General features: G+C 37.9%; 1 protein-coding gene across 2 annotated transcripts; it reads right to left on the reverse strand.

The window, feature by feature from the left end:
- Positions 1 to 5317: 5317 nt before the first annotated feature.
- mrpl28.L (mitochondrial ribosomal protein L28 L homeolog) lies at positions 5318 to 15625 on the reverse strand. Of its 2 annotated transcripts, none has more exon segments than NM_001094081.1 (6): positions 5318 to 5911; positions 6279 to 6365; positions 11951 to 12085; positions 12632 to 12784; positions 13635 to 13925; positions 15222 to 15364. In NM_001094081.1, coding segments are annotated over 5 exon segments (762 nt in total). In that variant the 5' UTR covers positions 13923 to 13925; positions 15222 to 15364; the 3' UTR covers positions 5318 to 5812.
- Positions 15626 to 16914: the final 1289 nt, after the last annotated feature.

Consider the following 16914-nt stretch of genomic DNA (forward strand, 5'->3'; position numbering starts at 1 on the left):
CTAAATCTTTCCAGCTTTCAAATGGGGGTCACTGACCCCATCTAAAAAAGAATGCTACAAATGTATTGTTATTGCTACTTTTTTATTACTTTCTATTCAGGCCTCTCCTATTCATATTCTGATTATTCAAATCAGTGCATGGTTGCTAGCGTAATTTGGACCCTAGCAATGTGATTGCCGAAATTGAAAACTGGAGAGCTGCTGAACTAAAAACGAAATTACTAAAAAAAAATACAAATAATAAAAAATGAAAACCAATTGCAAATTGTCTCAAAATATCACTCTCTATATTATACTAAAAGTTAATGTAAAGATGAACAACCCTGTCTTTTGTATTCTAAAAACAATTTCGGGCCCTGTGTCCTTTCTGTCTCCCTGTTTATTTTCACATGAACACTGGTTGTGGGACAAGAAAAGGGAAAACTGCGCTCATACAAATACTAATTATCAAGTGAAAATATGTGATTTTTACCCCTTATGTGGCAGCACCCAATTTGGACATTATATAGATAAAGTAATATTTATTCTATTTTTAGTTGAGGGTCTGTGCAAAGACATTTCAGAATTTTAAATTTGTTTGTGTGCTTGAGTGTTCATACCTGTACGTCACAATCATACAATATGGGCTCAACTCCACGGGTGGTTTTCGTCGGATAGGCGTGGGGCGACAAAACACAAGGGATAAGTCGGATGCAATCGCAGGTATCAAAATATAATTGGACTGAAGGAAAAGTCGCAGATAAAAACGACACGGTTAGATGTCGGATGAAGACACTGCTTTCTGTGTTCACATCTGACAGTCGTGTTGTGTCGAATGGAATGTAGTTTTTACTTGTTGTCTAATTATATTTTGATGCCTGCGACTACATCCGACTTGTCACCTGCGTTTAGTCAGCCCCAAAGGATAAATATCCTATATGTTTGAAAAGTATATATTGTACAAGCCGGACGGGATTTATAGTGGATGGCAGATATGTATCCCCGGTTTTTAGGTTCTGAGCCATCCATTTAAGAATGTTCCCTTTAAGAAACACCAGAGGGTTAAACAGCCAGAAGGTGGGCTGGACAGCCAAGGGGTGTTTTAGGGAGTCAGCAGCAGGTGTGTGTGAGAGAAGGAGCTGCACAGGAGGGCTGGGCTGTATTGTTGGAATGGCTGGACTTTCAGAGACCTGGGGGGACTGATAGCCAGGGGGATATTTTCCTGGCGGTTTCCCCACAGACCAAGCCTGGATAGTACCTTGGGGTACTGAAAACTTAAAAACGTAAAGTAAGCTATTTTGTTTATTGCTGGACTTTATGTTGCTGAATGAAGCTGTTTTCTTTCTGTTGCATTTTTACTGCTGCTGGAAGCTCTTCAAAAATAAACGCACCTTGGAGTGGCCTGCATTTATGCTAACAATCCCACTGTGATCCCCCCCAAACTTCACACTATATATATGTAGCGCTATAGTAAACTGACTTGTGCTAGGGCAGTTTAAGCTACTTTGCTTGGTGGGCTGAGACCACCGATGAGCTCTCTTTCTCAGGGGTAAGCCCTCGCAGCGGGGTGGAGGCAAGGGTGTAGTGTAACTGTAACCTGATACGATAGCACAATGATGGGCGCCAGTAGTTCTTTAACAGTTGAACAAAGAACAGTATTTATTGAACAATAGCACATAGATCATTTAGCACATTGATCCACAATGGAGTATAGAACATACACAGCAGCATAAAGGAAGCATATACTCACAGCACGTATAGGCTGAATCCCCACAGGCTAGGGAATATACAGCAGAGAGTAAATTGACAGCATAAGATGGGTATTGCCCAGTTTTCAGGATATCTTCCAGTGGCAGACTAGGGGAACTCCTGACATCCCTATCTCAACACTTGGTTCCCTACTCTGGGTCAGTAATACCCTGGGATCTTAATCCCTCTAATCTCCTCGGCGGAGCCTTGAGCTGCCTTAACTAAATAACCTCTCTATCACTCCTAGAGCGATCTATAAAACGAGTATAGCTGTCTAATTACTAAGGCCAAGGCGCCTAGGGTCAGCACTACCCATTCCCTTCCAGCCTGCTTGGTTGGGCTAAAGCAATGGGCCCAGAGCACATGGTTCCTAAACCTTTTATACTCTGGCACAGTGCCATCTGGTGTACACTGTGTGAACTGCAGGGGTTACATAAGCACAAGGTCCCCATAAGGACCCACTGAGGTGTCTATATTACTAGGGATGTGCCTGTCTGTAAAGTGTAAGGGTGTCTAAGATTTTCACATCTATATATATATATATATATATATATATATATATATATATATATATATACAACTTTATTTTTACAAAACCAGCAAAGTACAAACTTTTGCACTTAAAGAGCCTGTTTTTCAAAATGGATGTAAATACGCATATAAACCAAGTTTCTGCAAACATATCCGTAAAAACACAAGTTGCTAAAAAGCAGAGTGGTGTAATCATACAATACTACTGTGAGCAGAAACACTTGACTGTTAATTCAAGCTATAAAGCACACTGTGTCTTCTTAGGCTCATCTCCCTTGGGATGTCACACTGCGGCAGGGAAAACAAGATGTGCTTAAGACTTTCCTCTGGTGATAAAGACAGCAACCCTCCTCTGCTAGAGACAAAATGACGTCACACGTACCCAAATGAAGGTTGCTGCATTAGGCTGGGGAAAAGGGGTAAGAAACAGTATGGGGTGGGGATGGTATGTGCGTATATATAGAAACTTTTTTTTTTATAAACAAATTAATTTGTAGCAGTGATGCCCAATTTCTGGTAAGTAGCTTCTGTGAACAAGGGAAAATTGTGCTCACCACTAATTTTTAAAACCATTAGGCGGGGGTGCAATGAGGCTGTGACCACAAAATACATATAGTCAAATACAAGATTCCTCTGCACTCAACCCATTATCAATATATTTAAGACAGAGACATTTTGTGCATACTGCTACTGAAAAATGCCTTACCCTTTAAACAAAACAGGGATTGTTTATCCATATATTGCAATATATTTAAGATGGCCAACTACATCAAAGTCATCCCATATCTGGCCAGTCCTATGCTTAAAGGGATCCTGTCATCAGAAAACATGTTTTTTTTTAAATTGCATCAGTTAATAGTGCTGCTCCAGCAGACGTCTGAACTGAAATCCATTTCTCAAAAGAGCAAACAGTTTTTTTTATATTCAATTTTGAAATCTGACAATTTCCCAGCTGCCCCTGATCATGTGACTTGTGCCTGCACTTTAGGAGAGAAATACTTTCTGGCAGGCTGCTGTTTTCCCTTCTCAATGTAACTGAATGTGTCTCAGTGGGACATGGGTTTTTACTATTGAGTGTTGTTCTTATATCTACCAGGCAGCTGTTATCTTGTGTTAGGGAGCTGCTATCTGGTTACCTTCCCATTGTTCTTTTGTTTGGCTGCTGGGGGGAAGGGGAGGGAGATGATATCACTCCAACTTGTAGTACAGCAGTGAAGAGTGATTGAAGTTTATCAGAGCACAAGTCACATGACTTGGGGCAGCTGGGAAATTGACAATATGTCTAGCCCCATGTCAGACTTCAAAATTGAATATAAAAAAATCTGTTTGTTCTTTTGAGAAATGGATTTCAGTGCAGAATTCAGCTGGAGCAGCACTATTAACTGATACATTTTGAAAAAATTGTTTTTCCCATGACAGTATCCCTTTAATTTTCATCTGATTCATTAAGAACTCTATTGCTTCATTATACATTTTACAAGCTCCCAATTAACAGCTGCTAGTCCAACGATGACTAGTGAAGTGATCATCTCCTTTGTGTTAATAAACAAAACAGTTCCTTGGCTTTTCCATACTGTGGTTACGATCATAAAGGCCAACTATAGTGTTTTATTGGGGGTGAAGGGGGCTTTTGCACACTCGGCACACAAAACACAAATTGACAAGTATATACACATATACAATTTGTCATACTTTTACATTTTAGTATTGCAATTTAGCAATTTTATTGTATGTTCAGTTCCACATTACTGGCTATTGCATGTTTGTATCTATAAAACATTCACTGCATACGGTTTCTTATTTTTATGATGGTTTTATCAGACTGCATTGTGCAGGATTTGTGACTACTGGTTTAGCAAAAACTGTATGTGTAGTACAGGTACTTTACTACTGAATTATGGGAGTCCCATACACTCAAATAATTCAAGTTTTAAAACACTATTTCCCTTTTCTCTGTAATAATAAACCAGCCTATTGGGTTTATTTATGTTTGAATGATTTTCTAGTAGACTTAAGTTATGAAGATCCAAATTACAGAAAAACACACTATTTGAAAAACCCCAGGTCATAAACATTCTGGATAATAGGTCTCATACCTGCATTTTCATTTTGGGGATCTTTACATACCACACATTTATTAATCTTATGCATATTTTAGGGTCTCTTACAACACAACCAGTGTGTTGGTTTTGCAGTAGAGTTTGTCAACCCTAAATATACACAATTTTTATTTTGGAGTCATACATAGTTGGCCATCAAACTATTCAGGAAACCCTTGGCAGTCAAATTCATGATAGTTTATCCTTGTACTTAATGGAACGAGGTGATAACATGGTCCAAATGAAAGTCTTTAGAATAGGGAAACCTTTGCAGTTTGGAGAAGAAAAACATATCTAGCGGTTTATTTCTGTGTACTTTGTAAAGGATTATTTTTTTTTTTTTACATTTAAGGGCCAAATACAATGCAGCAAGTGAGCATGCATTGTTAAAGCCAAAGTATCAGCCATTAGAATTCTTATATATGATTGTCCTTCTGGTGCCAAATCCTACACACAATGTGCATGACACTGTTCAGAAGAACCCTAGCATTTATAATTAGAATGGCTTATCTTAGTACCTAAGGACATTGTATTTTACAGCACCCTATCTTTGAGGGAATTTTTAGAAAGGCCATTAAAACGGTTATATTTAGCAAAGCTTCACAGTTTGGAGTAGAAACATTGTTTTTCATTCATGTAGCAAGACTCCCAGTAATATCTAGAGGAAAAAAGAATCCCATGAAACCGATCTTCATGCTGGTCAGTTAACTTGATATCACACTAGCCAAGTAGTAGGACACATGCATCAATTTGGTGAAGGTCTTGCTCAACGAATTGCAGCTTAGGCCCTATTAGATAATGTTAGTTCCTGCACTGCTCCATTATACCAGTAATGGAAAAGAAATTGGAGATTGTAGGCAGGGACCTGAGAAGTATTGCATTCTCATTGGAAGAAATGATGGATGAGTTTTTTTTTTGGAACACATTAATTGGTCCAACATATATGCAATACAGTTTGCTTTCTTATAAATTAATGTATTTAATGATTGTGTTAGTTCAAAGATGAATACACATAGAACATGTTTATTTAATTTGATGAAGAAAAGGTTGTGTAAATGAACAAATAGGTCTTTCTGTAGCTCAACATAAAGCAGCAAAAAAAAAAAAATTGCAAAGCAGTAAGTGCCGATATTTTGGTTTTATAACTGTCCAGTGGATAATTTGACTCCAGACAAGGTGGCAGGTTGTTCCCAGTTGCTCCTGTGACAGCAGAAGGGCATCACTCGTCTCCATGTTCCACCCTCTGTGTAGTGACCAACATGAATGATAAAAACACCGGGAGCACTCCAAAGCAGGTGAAACTGCAAGTGCAGGTTTCAGTTCAAAGTGCTACTGAGAGCTCCTTTTCTTTTATCATTGAAGTTAGTTGACTGTGGTGTTTGGCATAATGGTATTTCAGAGAACATCCATGATCTGGACAATACATTATCTCTAATGAGCATATAAAGTATTCCTTAGGGTTTTTTCCCTATAATGGCTGGTTCTGCTAGCGTCTGAGTTTCAATCTGCTTAACAAGTTCTTCCACGTACACTTTAAACAGTGGTGTTGGGTCCTGCAAAGAGAAATGAAAATGGTTGATGCAAGATACAGATGAAGCCAATAATATTTAAGGAGATAAAAAGCAAAAACATCCAATACAAAGAATGCTATTGTGTGCCGATAAAAAAACATTAAATAGGAGTTATTTCTATATACAGTTTTGCCTGTAAATTGCAGTTAGTGTTCCACTGAAACTGCATTTTATTGTCTCTTGAAAAACTTTACTTTTGCACTATAAAAAATAAACTTGCCATAATAAGATGGCTCAGAAATGCACAAATCGTGTGGCTGAATAACCAGATGCCACTTCCAAGAAAATACTTGAAGAGAAAAATATTTACTTATATCTAGACGTTTGCAGAAAGGTTAAAGATTCTTACCTTCTTTTCCAAAAGTCTTTGCTTTTCTACAGCTTCTTCTAAAGACAACCCCACCCATTCTGCTTCCTCCATTGGAATTACAAATTCCTAAATGCAACAAAGATAATGATGTTCACTAGCTCTAAATTGATCTAAGCAGAAGCTAGAAGTTCTTTGGTGCATGGAGTTAGAACGCTATCACTAGTAGTAGTATATTGCTTTAAATCCTCTGTATGCGGCAGATATAGCATATTAGGGATCAAAAACTGAACTACCATTCCTGAGACATAACTGGACTTAAAGGGTGGTTCATCTTTAAGTTAAACTTTCAGAATGTTATAGAATGGCTAATTCCAAGTGAATTTTTTTTTTAACATTTTTAAAATTATTGTATGTTCTTTTTTCAGACTCTTTCCAGCTAATAGGAGGGGAGGGACCCTATCTAAAAGCAAATGCTCTGCAAGGCTACAAATTATTGCCTTTTTTTTTTTTATTACTCATCTTTCTATTCAGGCCTCTCCTATTCATATTCAAATCAATGCATGGTTGCTAGTGTAATATGGACCCTAGAGAACAGATTGCTGAAATTACAAACTGAAGAGCTGCTAAATAAAAAGCTAAATAACTGGTAGAGTATCTGTAACCTGACCGTACATTCCTTTTTCCTTAGTCCCAAAAGCAGCAAAACAAATGTTCTTCAATAGGTAAAAAAGGCATTAAATACCTAGAATTAAAATACTCCTTTCCCTTCCCTTCAAAAGGTTCATATTTCCCACCAGTTTTAGTGATTTTTTTTTAAAAGGAGAAGGAAAGTCATTTACCACCCCCAAGTGAATTGTATTGACTTACCTGAAACCTCGGGATGATGCTCCTATCAGCAGAAAACTGCACCGGCCCGGGTTATACCAGCGAGCACCACGGAGCTATACTCCTCCGGCTTCTTCTTTCTTCAAATTTCCCAGGGCAGATGCATGCACAGTAGAAAGAAATAGCCAACTTTTGAGTTAAAAGTTCGGCTTTTCACTCTAATGCGCATGCGCAGCTGCAAGAAGCCAGAAGAGAAGCACTCCGTGGTGCTCACTGGAATAACCCAGGTGCAGTTTTCTGCTGATAGGAGCACCGGCCCGGGGTTTTAGGTAAGTCAATACAATCACTTGGGGGTGCCTAACATTTGGCACCCAAAGTGGTAAACCACTTTCCTTCTCCTTTAAAGTAATGGAACATAAACATGAAAGCTTAATGCCACAAAAGAAAATATTCTCATAATGAGAAGGACCAGATAACACTCTTTTAATGGCACATTTATCAAAAGTCCAATTTCGAATTCTTGTGAGTTTTTCTTAAAATCCGACTGGGGGGGTTATTTAAGAAAAAAAATCAAATATCTACCAACCCAAAACTCGACCACTCGATTCAAGTTCACTCCGAAAAAAACTCGAACGTTAGGTAAGCTACAAACATCTCCAAATGTTTACAGTAATTTGGCAGGTTTTAGGGCCAGAGTTTGATAAATCTCGAAAATCTAATTTGAATTTTTTAAAAAACCTCGAAGCAAGTTTGGATAATTCCCTCGTCGAATTCGACAGTTTTGACCAAAAAAACTAAATTCAAAAATTCTAATTCAAATTTTTAATTCAACCCTTAATAAATCTGCCCCTTGGTGTTTGAGTCACTCTGACCCTATGTTACCATTATTCATGGAAGTTCAGCTTCCTTTGTTGTAACCTGCTCATAAGACGGTATATATATATATATATATATATATATATATATATATATATATATATATATATATATATATATATATATATATATATATATATATATATATATATATATATATATATATATATATAGTTCAATGTGAGACACCTGCACTCTATCCTCTGTAGTTCCTTGCCGGGTGCTCGGTCAAAAGGATATATATCAATTGAAGATGGACCAGCACTCCGTTTTCTTTATCAAAAGTGTTTATTCAATACACTGTGCATCCAACGTTTCGGCCCGCATTGGGGCCTTTATCAAGGAAAAAGTGTGTGTGGCTTAGTGCCCAATATTTATACCCACAATTCCCTCATTAGCAACGTCATGATGACCTCATTACAACACTCAATTAACAATTCAACACATATGATGAGTGGTTAATCACAATAAAAAAGGTGTACCTTCATATTTGTGTCAATAGGTGTCAGCAAAATACTGTGCATTTAATCTGTGCTCATATTCCATTGAAGTGAGTTAAAAAACTGTTACAAATCAATCTCCTTGTTTCCAAGGCCGATGGATACACAAATACAGCACCTGTGAATCAAGATAAGCCTTATCTTAGTAAATTGCAACATATTATCAATTGTGACATACAATCATATAAGGGAAACAGCATTTGTTACAATTATTCCAACCCTCTTTTATATGTCTCCATGCTCCTAAAACTTGAATTTTCAGGTGCTGAAATAGGGGAAAGAGATGTAGTATTTAAGTTAGGAAACAACCCAGGGATTGTTGACCGTTTAACCCCCTAGGTGCCACGCATCCCAATTCATATATCCAATATGCTTCCCTCTTTAGGAGCATATTATCATAATCTCCCCCTCTTGCTCTCTTGGGGATCTGCTCTATGGGCATGCATCTAAACGCTGCCGGGCTATGCTTAGCCTCGGCCCAGTGTTTGGCCACCGGCTGTTGTGAAATGTCCTGTCTCTTGCCTTTATCTTTTTTACACTTATCTGGATCTAATGCAGCTCTTATACTGGACCTATGCATTGCCATCCTCTCTTTCAACTGCCTAATCGTCTTTCCACAATAAATAAGTCCACAGGGACATTTCACAATATAGATCACCATAGATGAATCACAGGACATCCTTTGTCTGATATTATATCTCCTCCCTGTGTGTGGGTGGGTGAAATATGTACCTTGTATTAGTGAACTGCAGAGTATACAACCCATACATTTAAACACCCCTGGGCGCTGTGTTAGAAAATGTTGGGCCTGCCTCCCCTGGTACTTACTCACTGGATCCGATGGGCTCAATATTTCCTTCAAGTTACTCCCCCTTGCGTAACTAAACTTGGGCCTGTCTGGTAACTTTTTAGAGATGGTGTCGTCCGTTTTCAAAATGGGCCAGTGTCTCAGCACACTATCCTTCACCACAGCACTGTTAGCCCCATACTTACTAACATAGTAAATATCGTTGCCCCCACCTCTATTTCTGACATTTTGGTGCTCTTCCTGCTCCAATAAGACCTCCTCACGATCCAGGGAAAGAGCCCATTGCTTGGTATCCAAAAGTAGTTTACTGGGGTACCCCCTATCCAGGAATTTACCATACATTTCCATAAGATCTTCTGATCTTTTCTTGGGGTCACTGTCAATACGTACCACCCTAAGCATCTGTGACTTGGGCTTGGACTAGGGTGGTACGTATTGACAGTGACCCCAAGAAAAGATCAGAAGATCTTATGGAAATGTATGGTAAATTCCTGGATAGGGGGTACCCCAGTAAACTACTTTTGGATACCAAGCAATGGGCTCTTTCCCTGGATCGTGAGGAGGTCTTATTGGAGCAGGAAGAGCACCAAAATGTCAGAAATAGAGGTGGGGGCAACGATATTTACTATGTTAGTAAGTATGGGGCTAACAGTGCTGTGGTGAAGGATAGTGTGCTGAGACACTGGCCCATTTTGAAAACGGACGACACCATCTCTAAAAAGTTACCAGACAGGCCCAAGTTTAGTTACGCAAGGGGGAGTAACTTGAAGGAAATATTGAGCCCATCGGATCCAGTGAGTAAGTACCAGGGGAGGCAGGCCCAACATTTTCTAACACAGCGCCCAGGGGTGTTTAAATGTATGGGTTGTATACTCTGCAGTTCACTAATACAAGGTACATATTTCACCCACCCACACACAGGGAGGAGATATAATATCAGACAAAGGATGTCCTGTGATTCATCTATGGTGATCTATATTGTGAAATGTCCCTGTGGACTTATTTATTGTGGAAAGACGATTAGGCAGTTGAAAGAGAGGATGGCAATGCATAGGTCCAGTATAAGAGCTGCATTAGATCCAGATAAGTGTAAAAAAGATAAAGGCAAGAGACAGGACATTTCACAACAGCCGGTGGCCAAACACTGGGCCGAGGCTAAGCATAGCCCGGCAGCGTTTAGATGCATGCCCATAGAGCAGATCCCCAAGAGAGCAAGAGGGGGAGATTATGATAATATGCTCCTAAAGAGGGAAGCATATTGGATATATGAATTGGGATGCGTGGCACCTAGGGGGTTAAACGGTCAACAATCCCTGGGTTGTTTCCTAACTTAAATACTACATCTCTTTCCCCTATTTCAGCACCTGAAAATTCAAGTTTTAGGAGCATGGAGACATATAAAAGAGGGTTGGAATAATTGTAACAAATGCTGTTTCCCTTATATGATTGTATGTCACAATTGATAATATGTTGCAATTTACTAAGATAAGGCTTATCTTGATTCACAGGTGCTGTATTTGTGTATCCATCGGCCTTGGAAACAAGGAGATTGATTTGTAACAGTTTTTTAACTCACTTCAATGGAATATGAGCACAGATTAAATGCACAGTATTTTGCTGACACCTATTGACACAAATATGAAGGTACACCTTTTTTATTGTGATTAACCACTCATCATATGTGTTGAATTGTTAATTGAGTGTTGTAATGAGGTCATCATGACGTTGCTAATGAGGGAATTGTGGGTATAAATATTGGGCACTAAGCCACACACACTTTTTCCTTGATAAAGGCCCCAATGCGGGCCGAAACGTTGGATGCACAGTGTATTGAATAAACACTTTTGATAAAGAAAACGGAGTGCTGGTCCATCTTCTATATATATATATATATATATATATATATATATATATATATATATATATATATATATATATATATATATATATATATATATATATATATATATATATATATATATATATATATATATATATATATATATATATATATATATATATATATATATAGCGCACAACCACGTGTCCATATTCGCCCTGGGTGCCAGTCAAGGTATATGTAATAAGAATTGCAGCAAGCGACGGCACTCCTAGGAATTTCACCAAAACAACTGTGATATGAATCAAAAGTGAGGTTTAATAAATCCTACGTTTCGGTTCCTAACCGGAACCTTCGTCAGGGAAACGACGAAGGTTCCGGTTAGGAACCGAAACGTAGGATTTATTAAACCTCAATTTTGATTCATATCACAGTTGTTTTGGTGAAATTCCTAGGAGTGCCGTCGCTTGCTGCAATTCTTATATATATATATATATATATATATATATATATATATATATATATATATCTTTGCGGATGGTCACAGAGAAAAGGGTGCTGTTTGAAGAAGAGACCATTTGGTGTATATATTTATTTTATATACTCATAAAAGAAGACCTTATTTAGTGAAAATCCTGGATGTGACTGGACACACAGAATTTGTTTCCTTATTATTTATTTAAGCTCATTAGAGATCTTTAAAATGCAAGCCCGTTGAGCACTATTGGGCTAGTGATTGGAGGAAAACATAGGAAGCAGCCACTGCAAACATTTGCATTTTTAGTGTTTAACAGTTCAGTACTATCCAATGACTAAGGGAACAACTTAAAATGCACACTACACATGTAGACCATATACATACCTTATATTTGTTATAAATCTGATCTCTTTTTGATGGATCGTTGGGATAAAGATTTGAGTCTTTTGATGCAAGGCGCATGAGCATGGCCCTTTTAAAATCCATTCCAACTTTTGAGTTTAAATCTTCCTTTGGTGTCTAGCAACAACAACAAAAAATAAACATACAATAAAGTCATATAAGTTCATATATGCATCAAAAGTCATTATTCTGCAGGAAATGGTCCTCAAGGCAAGACAAAATCCTTTAATTTACTTTTTGTATGATCTAGAATGATATTCTGCTTCAACTTGCAATTGGTTTGATTTGTTGTTTGTTTGAGATATTTAGCAGCTCTCCAATTTGCAATTTCAGCCATCTGGTTGCCCTAGCAACCATGCATTGATTTTGAATGAGAGACTGAAATATGAATAGGAGAGGGACTGAAAAGAAAAAGTAGCAATAACAATACATTTGTAGCCTTACATTTGTTACAGTAACAAAATGCTGTAGATTTAGAACATATTAGAAACAACATAAAAACACTATTTTGTATTCATCCCCACAAAAATATCAAATTCACACTTCAGGAGTGTAAGGATGAATAATGTTTCTTCCATGCTGATACAGGTATCAACTTGAATTCTTAAATTAAATTATGAACACACAAAGGTTTTAAGTATTATCTGGGTAATAACTGCATACCTTTAGGATATAAAAATCAAAGCCATATGCAGCATCAATAAGGTCCAGCGTTCTCATGGTAACTATGATAGAAAATTTCTTGTCCAGTATCTCACTGTATAACTCCCTTTTAAAGAGCTGAGGCTTCCAGACCTTTTTAACTCTTGCAGACAGCTATGAAAAAAAAAAGTTAGTTAATTTTTTACCGAATAAAGTGTTTAATTTATAAAACAGTAATTAGGAGAATACAGGATTCCCAGTAGTTTGAATTGTTTGTATTAATCAAAACTTTCTTGTCAGAAAAATAATTAAAGCGGATTAAGTTGAATGAATGAAATTAACAAATTTGTTATTTTTATGATACGAACTTCAGTTATTAATATTATGAAAACAAATTATTTTTTTTCCAACAGGAGTTTGGCAGAATACTCCTTTTGCTAAGAATGTGAACCCAAAATAAAAAAGAAAGCATAATTCAAAGTAACTTTGCAATATACATTCATTACAATTTTCTGTGGTTCTTATGTTATTTGTATTATTTATTATTTGTATAGCTATTTAAAGCAGCGTCTGCCTGAACCTTTCTATCTCTCTGCCCTGGTGGCTGTACATTGATACAATGTAAGACAAGGCAGCTGGTTCATAGATTTATCTCTCCCGGGGAACGAAGATTTTTGCAACATTGTTTAAAAAAACAGCCAGTAATAAAAAAAAATGCTGCTTTCAATGGCAATTATTTCTTTTTTTTAAATAAAAGCACTGAAAATTTTTAATAGGTGTATATTGGAAAGTTGCCTAGAATTATGGTTTCTTTTATTAGGTAATTTTATATTTTGGGGTTGACTTGCCCTTTAATGTATGATAGTTGTTTAGAATTAAAGACATATGCTGATGTCAAACCAAATCTTTTAAATAATAAAATTGCTACAGTATAAGCTGGCATTTTATCTCATTTATCTTGTACGCTTTCTTTGATATTTCACTTGACCTAAAACTGCTTAAATAAATGGCATAGTTATTTCACCTTATCATTATTTGCATAGTGGTAACCAGTGACCCATCCTTCTCCTCCCCACAGTCCTTTGTTTGCCTGTGGAGGAAAGTATGGTAGAATGGGTACATCTTGAACACGCTCCCTCTGTCCTGACTTGGGATTCAGGCGATATTTAAGCCCATGTGGTTTCCAGTGCACTGGATATGGTTTGTGTTTTTCCAACAAAGAACGACGATAATGCTCTGGCAGGCGTGCATAGATACCGTCTTTCAGCTTTAAGACATCCCATAATGCAGGAGGATACTTGTGCAAAGGCATCCCCTTAACACAAAAAAAAGAAATGATACAGAAATTAGTAATGCATCTCATAATGTTTTGCTAAATAAGAATGAAATTAAATATAAAAGTTAAGTTACCCTTGGACTAAAAAGGATAAACATGGCAGGTCAATTATAAAGCGCAAGAAGTTTAAATTACACATTGAGAAAATAAAATTGTTTTAGATAAGTAATGACATTTCATGACATAACTGGAAAGCCCTGTCCAGAAAATATTCATTATATGGAGGAGGAGGAAACAGAGAAACATAAGGAAACAAACATCATTGGCAGGAAAAGGGTAAAGAGTTTATTTCAGTCATATGTGCAACAATCTATCTGCTCTAGCGCCAGGCTCACACTATGTAGAAGCAGCTGCCTGGTTTTCCTTCACCTCAGGGTTGCCAGGTTGGTGGTTTTTCAGCCAAATTGGGTTTTTTAATTTAAAGCCCAGGCTGGTTTTGAAAGTACAAACTAGCCAAGGTATGGATTTGGGCTACTTTTTGGGCCTTTGGCTGGCTTGTACTTTGGAAACCAACCAAAGTTTTTTTCTTGCCCTAATGCGCCAAGCCGACATCTCCCAGTACATGTTGGGTAAAGTAGTTTTTGTTTAACAATTTCCAGACTGCCAAGTTTAATGGAAGACTAAAATACCCAGCAGGCAATGGGACTGACTTATGTAGAAGTCAGGAGTTAGATTTTGGACTCTGCACCCCAGTCTCCCGTCCCTCTTAAGCATTCTCACAGTGAATTTCCTCAATTTCAGACAATTTAGGGGCAAAAATCTGCTGGCCACCAAAATGTCTAGAGGTTTTTTACCAATTTTCACATATATTCATTTATTTTATTAACCTTTTTTTCACTGCACATATTGTGCTATTTATGGGCTACTTTTGAAGTGCCTCTTGGCTAGTTTTGGGCTGGTTTTGTAGCCGACTTTGGCTGGTTTTGAAAATAAGACCTGGCAGCCCTGCTTCACCTTGACTAGGAATTCTCTACAGTGACCTACATCCACCTAATGCCCCTTATTCCTCAAAGGGGCAGTAGAACAATTATTTCTATAATTAATAGAATAATACGGACAAAGCCAACCACCTCCTTACATCTAACCTAACATTGTCTTTGAATGTCATTTATAATTTAACCATTAAAGTATTTGCCCAGTGGGTTTCATAGATAAACAGATTTACTGCCCATATAACACACCGCACGGCAAATACCTGCAGGAACATTCCCAAGTGTAAAAGCCCAGATAAAACTAGTTGTGCTCAGTCATTTTTCGACACAGAGACAAGTATACCTGAAGTGTTGTTAAGTGTTCGCTTCTATAAGAAGACTCGAATATTACGGCTTTCCGTTTCTCCTACCAGTCCAATGCCACCGGGTAGAGCATTGAATAACAGAGCGCCTCAGGCGGGGAAATATGACGTCATTGACATCTGCCCGAACAGTGAGACGGGGTGACTGGCAAACTAACCTTGAGCAATCACTTCCGCTTCCGGTTACATCGGATCTACTTCAGCTGCCGCTTGGAAAGAATGTCCGGGGTTATTTTTTTTTACGTACTTGCGGAACTAGTGGTTTGATTTGATTTCACTGCAGCGCCTTTGTGATTGGCTGAATTGTTTGGATTCTTTTTGAGTGGCTGCTAATGTTAGTTAAGTTCCGCAGCGCTTGCTTGTCATACGTGGGCGTATTCCTATACGTGTATCTTGTGGAGTTTGGCTTTTGCGAAAAAAAAAAAGAGCTGTTCTGTATTGGGAGCAGTTTACAGAATATAAATAATATACATTGTATTATAATCATTTGACCAACAAGGGATACAGATTAAAATAGGACTCAATCTTTTTTTTTTTTTTATTAATAATAAAAAGGATCAACGATTCGAAGTCAAGTTCAATCATTTTTATCTTATAAATATTGAGTTTTCTGCTTTCAGGGTCTCACAGTCGTAAAATATGCCCTATGGTTATAACACTACATGGATAAAGGGAGACAAATAAAAACACAACGTACATACCTCCCAACATTTTGGACATCAAAAGAGGGACAAAAAGTTGTGCCCCGCGACAATTTTGTAGCCACGCCCATTTTTGTGGCCACACCCCCTAATTACCATGTTCATTTTACAAATTGTAAATAAGCCGTATCACTTTAAATGGGCAGGGAGAGCTGTATGGCAGTCCCACCTAAGGTGATGTATAAAGTTGTAGTGCAAAACACAAACACAGTAACACACACAGTAACACATACACACTAACACACACACAGACAATATAGTAACACACACACTAACACACACCTACAGTAACACACACATAGTTACACAACGCTGGCTAGAAATAGGATTTGCACCTACAGGTCGTGGATGAGCCTAGTTTTAGACAGCTGCATGTAACAGATACCATGGTGGGTCAGAGGGGAGAGACAGACAGACAGCAGGTCCTACAGAACAGGGAGAGAGCACAATAAAGGAAAACAACCGGTTTTAGTAAATCAAATAGAATTTCTGACTAAAAACTGCTTTTTTTGCATAAATGAAAGGCAAAAGACTTCTAAGCAGCTTTCCAAAACACTTCACGTTTGTAATAAGTATAACGTTAAATATAATCACTACTTAAAGTTTTTGGGTGGAGTTTCCCTTTAAGACCATCAAGTCATGACCTTCTGGAGTGGCCTAGCCAATAGCAACCAGTGATGTAAAATATAATATTTATACATGTATGCTAGTCAATACTGCTCCCTTATGCACCCCTATGAGCACTTGGTATATCCCGGCCCCCAGCAGACTGCTCACCCTCAGCTCCAGCTCAGTGCGATGCACCCGAAGCACTTGTTGACGTCCAACTCCTGGAATAGGATCTGCAGGCGTCTTTCCTGCATAAAAGTCCCCCACACGGATCCGCTGCCAGAGCAGCAGCCAGGGAAGGAGAGGCCGGGTACTCGTGGGAATGTGGCGCATCACCCACAGTGTCACATGTGATCCACACCAT

Source organism: Xenopus laevis, chromosome 9_10L (assembly GCF_017654675.1).
Source record: "Xenopus laevis strain J_2021 chromosome 9_10L, Xenopus_laevis_v10.1, whole genome shotgun sequence".
NCBI classification, from domain to species: domain Eukaryota; kingdom Metazoa; phylum Chordata; class Amphibia; order Anura; family Pipidae; genus Xenopus; species Xenopus laevis.